This window comes from Olea europaea, chromosome 16, assembly GCF_002742605.1.
Source record: "Olea europaea var. sylvestris chromosome 16, O_europaea_v1, whole genome shotgun sequence".
NCBI classification, from domain to species: Eukaryota; Viridiplantae; Streptophyta; class Magnoliopsida; order Lamiales; family Oleaceae; genus Olea; species Olea europaea.
In genome coordinates this window covers 15784346-15790792 of record NC_036252.1, presented here as the reverse complement: position 1 = coordinate 15790792, position 6447 = coordinate 15784346, and the positions used below count along the sequence as shown (strand labels likewise).

Here is a 6447-nt window from a genome sequence, read left to right as displayed (position 1 = left end):
TCTAATTTTATAGAGTTTGATTTTTAACTTGATTTCTTATCTTTTTATTTAATATCTCATACATGTATAATTTTTATTAATAAATCGCGAGGAATATCATACGCAAGATGTGTGTTGACTTCATTACTAATATTAAACTAAATTAGAAGTAATATTTTGGTTTCTTTTCAAAGAAAAACGTTTTGAACTTTCCTTTTTCTCCCAAAACAAGAAAGAAATAAAGAAAAGGATTGGAGGAAATACATATTAACATTTGTAGCTTTTGTTATTTAAAAAAAAAAAAAAAAGAATGCTATCTAGCACATATGTGGCATTATATATGTAATAAGTTCAGTTAAAGATAAAATTATGTAATTTATTTAATTATACATTTTATTTAATAATACTTAATGTCATCTAGACTAATTTTGTAACATCAATAATACTAAAATAACATTCCTTGAAAAATAAAAAGGCTATTTCATCAAACGTGGCAGCATCAATTGTTAGTACATTAGCTGGGTCAAGCCCCAGAAGTCTTTGTCTAATATCCATCACACACGTACCTAACCCAATATGTGTGTGTATAGAAAGAGAGACTAATCTTGTACAAAAACAAAGAAAAACCTTTGAATTATTACCTTATCTTTCTTATCAGAAAGGAGAAAAAATGGGTATCATAAGAAAAGTTTCATTCACTATTAGTACCCCACTGTCTCTTTTAGTATTCATTTTTCTTATCAGTTGAAGAGACTGGGAGTTTGCAGCAGAATTTGAGCTTGACAAAGAAGAAAATTCTCAATTCAATCCTAAGATAGACAGAGACAAGGTGACCTTATACTATGTTTGATGTTTACTTTTCTATTTTCCGTCTTTTCTTATCCGTTTTTAATATATTTTTCAACAAAAATCATCTTTACCTTCAACTATATATAATAATTATAATGATTAGGTTGAAGCTGTAAAATGAGTTATCAGATCTTTATAATTAAATTTTTTTTGCTATCTTCAAGTTATTGCATGGATTATTCTTCATCGGTTTCTTCTCTCTTACTTTCTTCCAGGGTTTAATCAGCTGAACTATTTTAGCAAGAATTCTTGAAAAGCAATAGTTGACTGGATTCACTTATAAGTAAATAAACAGATATTTAAGGATGTTTTGTGATTGGTGCTGAAAGGGATTTATAGCTGCAAAATCTGTTTAGTTTGTTGATATTTATGGCCATGTACTACCAAGGAAGCTCAGAAATCCAAGCTGATGGTCTGCAGACGCTTTATCTGATGAACCCTAATTATGTAGGGTATTCTGACAATACAGAAGTACAGAAACCGGCCAACGTGCTCTTTTTTAACTCCGCCGCCACCGCCACGGGACGTGAGGTCAACACCGCGCAGATGTCTCACACGCCACTCTCTCAGTCTCAGCACTTTGTTGGCGTTCCACTTTCTGCAGCCGTTGGGTCGCCCAATTCATACTATCACAATCATCCGTCAGTTCTTGGCCAGCAAGAAATTCAAGCCTCTCACGGTGCAATCCCTAGTGTCCACTATAATCTATGGAAGTCAGTTGAACAAGCCGCTGGTGTAAATCAACAGAACATATCTTCTGTGGTGGCTGCAACAAATTCTGGTGACTCAAGGCCGGCGGTGTCACCGACACAACAAGGCTTGTCTTTGACCCTTTCGCCCCAACAAAGAGGCTACAGGTCTCTTCCTACAAATAATGAAATCACTGTATCGCCAAGACTTGGGTCATCTACATCACTCTCTGCTGCGTCTAATGGAGTCAATGATCTGCAAAGTGTAATTTTGGGATCCAAATATCTTAAGGCTGCTCAGCAGCTTCTCGATGAGCTTGTAGTTCTCGGAAAAGGCACAAAAACTGATGAGGTGGTGGCCGGAGAGGCAGCAGAGAAACGGAAGATAACCAGAGAGTCGACCGGAGTGAATGCTGAGGCCTTTGGCACCAACGGTTGTGAAACTGAACTTACAACTGCTCAAAGACAGGAACTTCAGATGAAGAAAGCTAAACTTATTAACATGTTAGATGAGGTACTTTGTGTCTTTTTTTCCCCTTCTCTTCTTATTTATTTCATTCTGGTTTTCTTACTTGAATTTTGGATACTACGGAGTTTTATCCTTGTCCGCAAAAGGCTATTAAAGTAAAAGGTCGTGTCTAATGCTAATGAAACAATACTTAGGACAAATATCCAAGAATGGAGTTGGGTTCATGTCATTCTAAGGAAAGATTCCATACAACGAAACATGTCAATACCGAGTAGTTTTATTAGTTAGATTTTTTAGCACATACGTATAGTCAAGAAACCGAATTAAATAGCCAACAAAATGTATCCAGTAGTGTATTCGGAATTAGGTTTAATTTCACAGTTTCAATCAAAAAAGAATTACCATGAATTATTCGCCAATGGCTATAGTGTTGGCAGATCAAAAGTGCAACTTCAAACTTTTTAAAAATGCTTCTACTTCAACTTCAATCAGAGAAAATACTGATTCTATTGAGTTCCCTTTAGGCTGGCCCATGCAAATTCGGCGTATTTAAGCACCCAGTTTTGTGGGTTCAGGTCATTATAGTATTGGCCCCCTCCAAAAATTGATTGATTTCACAGGTTGAGTATGGGACCGTGCCATAACATGGATATAAGGATCCAATTAAATATATAGTACAAAAAACTTATGTTTATTTAGCTGATCTTTTTATTTATTTATTTATTACTTAATTCTTGAACATTTTAGGTTGAGCTGCGATACAAACAGTACCATCAGCAAATGCAAATTGTTGTGGCATCATTTGAGATGGCAGCAGGATTTGGCTCAGCTAAATCATACACTCACCTTGCTTTAAAGACAATATCGAAGCAATTCCGGTGCCTGAGAGATGCAATTTCTGCACAACTGAAGGAAATAAGCAAGAGCTTAGGAGACGTAGAAAATTCAGGCAAAAAGTTTGAGGGCTCGAAACTGAAGTTTGTTGATCATCAATTCCAGCAACAAAGGTCATTGCAACAGCTGGGTATGATGCAAAACAGTGCATGGAGACCTCAAAGAGGCTTGCCTGAAAGAGCCGTAACAGTTCTTCGTGCTTGGCTCTTCGAGAACTTCCTTCATCCGTTAGTACTTTCATCTATTTAAGGGATCATCATTTTTTTTTAATGTTTGATTACTATATATATGCCAAGAATTACGAAAATATCACTTAAAATTGCAGTTACCCAAAGGATTCAGATAAACACATGCTGGCGAAGCAAACAGGGCTTACTAGGAGTCAGGTAAATATAATGATACATATTTTATGTTGTTCTGTTGATGATTGGGGACCGAAGTTAAATTTTCATGGTTGAACATCAATAAATATGGTTTAGAGCATCAAAGATGGATTTTTTGCTAGTATTCCTTCCATAGTTTCTTTTGCACAATTTTTTTTTTTTTAAAAGAAAAATAGATGATTAAAAACCAATAAAACATAATAGAAATCTAGGAAGGGGCTCCACCAGAACTCTAGCTGTAGATGCAATAAAAGTTTACCCCTCTTGAAGACGGGGGAGCACACAACATGTCAAAGAAGCTACACTTCATTCGTTCTAGTCATACTTTTTGTTACCATACATTGAGCGTTGGGTCTCTTCGACTCTTCGTCACGTTCAAACTCCCCCGTCATACTTAAAGTTCAAAAAATCTGAAACTTCATCTTATTGACATGAATTTATCTATAAGTGTCCTCACCATATTCTCATTTTGCGCAAAAATTGTCACATATGATTGTACACTTTCAAACCACTCCATGTCACGTTGAAGTATAAGAGATTCGAGGGATGCATTCATCTATTAGTCTCCATCACATTGCTTAATTTGCACACCGAATTCCTTTTTCAGAACGGCTAGACTTGAAGTCAAAACTGTTATGGCATGATCTGAAGGCTTAATCTATTAAAGACTAATCACATTTATTTATTTGAAATTTAGTCTTCAACATATATGCAACGGACGGTACGCACGGGTTTTATTTTATCTTATGATAGATGATGTCTGTGTGAACCAAGATGGCTAGTGGGTGAAAGACAATTTACCCACAAACTATCTCACAAGGTGCATATCAAAGTAGAATGTAAGTTTACATTTCTACAAACTTGTCCCACGATAGAGTTTTCCTAGAAAAGGGCCTTAATTTGCCTTACCCCACTGCGGCCAAACTCAAGCACTGTGCAGTCGAAATCCTCCATTTTCCAAGCTTGCGCACCTTGGTACCTAGTTCCCATTTTTTCGTGCAGATTTAGTCCATCAGTTTCAAATGCCTAGCTTTTGATTCACAACTCCAAATTGCAATTCATTTATTGAGGTGAACTTCAATTTAATTATCTTTCCATAGATACATCATTTATCTTAAGGAGATCTTTGTAATATCATTTTGAGCACTAATATCGTACTCCGTACGTATGTTTCTTGTTTCACTAACTCATCTTTTCGTACTATAACTCCCTTCCTTTTGCAACAATCATTTTCAAATATAAGGTTTAGCCTGTAAACACAATATACACCTAATATAAGTAGAAATTAGCTCAATTTTTCCAATATTAAGTAAATTTAAGAGCATAAATAAGCGTATAAAACATACTTATCAATAAGTACATGAGAGGTTAAGATTATCTATCTCGTTGCAGGTGTCTAACTGGTTCATAAATGCTCGTGTTCGGCTATGGAAACCTATGGTTGAGGAGATGTACTTGGAAGAAATGAAGAATCAAGATTTAAACATTTCCGACGAAAACAAAAGCAAAAGTACTGGAGCAGCTATGAGAGAATTGGTCTCAAAATCCATTGCTCTTGAGGAGAGTAACAATGGAAATATCGAAGAAATACTCGGACAGAATTCAAAAAAACCAAGAAATGGTAAGCACAATTCTCCAAGCAATTCAATTCCAATGCCAATGGAAGCAAAAGCTGCAGACCAGACAAGCAAAGGGCTGTCAGGAGACAACTATTTAACGTTAATGGCTGCTGATACAAGTCATAGTAACAGATTCGATACGTATGCAATAGAAGAACTCGGAAGGTATAATGGACCAGAGCAACTGGGAACAAGGTTCCATGGAAACAATGTTTTTCTCACACTTGGACTGCCACCTGCTGAAAACATTAAACTGGGAACAAGAATTGAAACTGCAGGAACAGTGGAAAATAACTACAATAGGGTAAACAATCTTCAAGAACATTGGCTATCATGACCAGATTGTTGATTTCCAGAACAGGAAGCCATTTTCATCTCAGATCTTATCAGACTTCGTGGCATGAAGCATTCACCTCGACATGAATGAAGCACTTTCATATATAGTGACAAAGATGCCTTGGGGTGCTCTTGTAGTTCTTAGGGGGTGATATAATATATAGGACAGACAACAAAAGGTCATTGTTAAGAAAGATTGGAATAGGGATTTGCATTGGTGACATTTGTGCTTAAACTAGGGTTAGATACGAGTTATTCATACTGGGATAGAAATATATAACTAGCTAGTAGTTTCTTCTTATAAATGCTTTAATGTGTAAAATTTGGATATTGGAAATATTTGTCAGGGATGTCTTGTGAAAATTTTATGTATTTACGATATTGTCTAATTGAATATTCATACTTGGTAGCTTTTGGCAATATCCATGCAATATATGTTAATACTAACTTTTGCATATTAATGCGTATGTTCAATTGTATAGAAGCTAGGTTTGTGTAAACATGGTGTATTTAATAGCCAATAAAGGAAAAATCAACTTCATAATTAGTATTCGTGGAACCATATCCTTCTATTACTTGTCTTATTTCTCTGTGTCACATCTTATCTCAACACATATTATTTAGTTCCGGGTGAAAAAAGTCATGTTTGGTGCAACTACTACCCTAATTGACTGGATTAAAATAACCCTTTTGGGGACATAGTTAAGGGATGATTGAAAATCTTGCTTAATTGAAAAGTGTGTTTTATTTGCTCATCTAGATTTTTTAAACTTGATGAAAATAGACTATTTGAACGGGTTTCTACTTAATTTAGTGCATATACTGCCTTTATAGGTGAAAATCCGGACTAAGAGGTGAATTGACATAAAGGAAGAGTTATGGAACTTAAATTGGACAAAAGGATGGAATTGCATGATTTCTGAAATGTTTAGGGACTTAATTGGAAACTTTCAAAGAGTTTATTTTAAGATTCTACAAGTTTTTGGGACCAAGTTGAATGTTGTCAATACTTTGGAGGATCAAATTTGAAGAGTTTAGAATAATGAAGGATCAATTAGGAGGCATTTGGAAGTGGTAGGACCTAATTTAGATGATTTAAATTTGAAGGGTCAAACTGCACGAAAATTTGAGCTTAGGGACTAAATCTGATTGAGTACACTAGGGTAAAAATGCACAAATTTGATAGATTGCGGTCCTTAGATGTAATTTCTAGCAACCAAGGCTGCAAT

General features: G+C 35.4%; 1 protein-coding gene across 1 annotated transcript; it reads left to right on the top strand.

Moving 5' to 3' along the window:
- Positions 1–615: 615 nt before the first annotated feature.
- LOC111412264 (BEL1-like homeodomain protein 1) lies at positions 616–5640 on the top strand. The gene is made up of 5 exons (XM_023043118.1): positions 616–808; positions 1044–2031; positions 2734–3107; positions 3206–3266; positions 4656–5640. The coding sequence occupies exons 2-5, from the start codon at positions 1198–1200 to the stop codon at positions 5217–5219; spliced, it is 1833 nt and encodes a 610-aa protein (XP_022898886.1). The 5' UTR covers positions 616–808; positions 1044–1197; the 3' UTR covers positions 5220–5640.
- Positions 5641–6447: the final 807 nt, after the last annotated feature.

Excerpts from the sequence above, each read along its gene's own strand:
- LOC111412264 (XM_023043118.1), top strand. The coding sequence starts at position 1,198 with ATGGCCATGTACTACCAAGGAAGCTCAGAAATCCAAGCTGATGGTCTG. Across the intron at positions 3,108-3,205 it reads TTCGAGAACTTCCTTCATCC|TTACCCAAAGGATTCAGATA; the intron begins GTTAGTACTTTC and ends TTAAAATTGCAG. Across the intron at positions 3,267-4,655 it reads CAGGGCTTACTAGGAGTCAG|GTGTCTAACTGGTTCATAAA; the intron begins GTAAATATAATG and ends ATCTCGTTGCAG.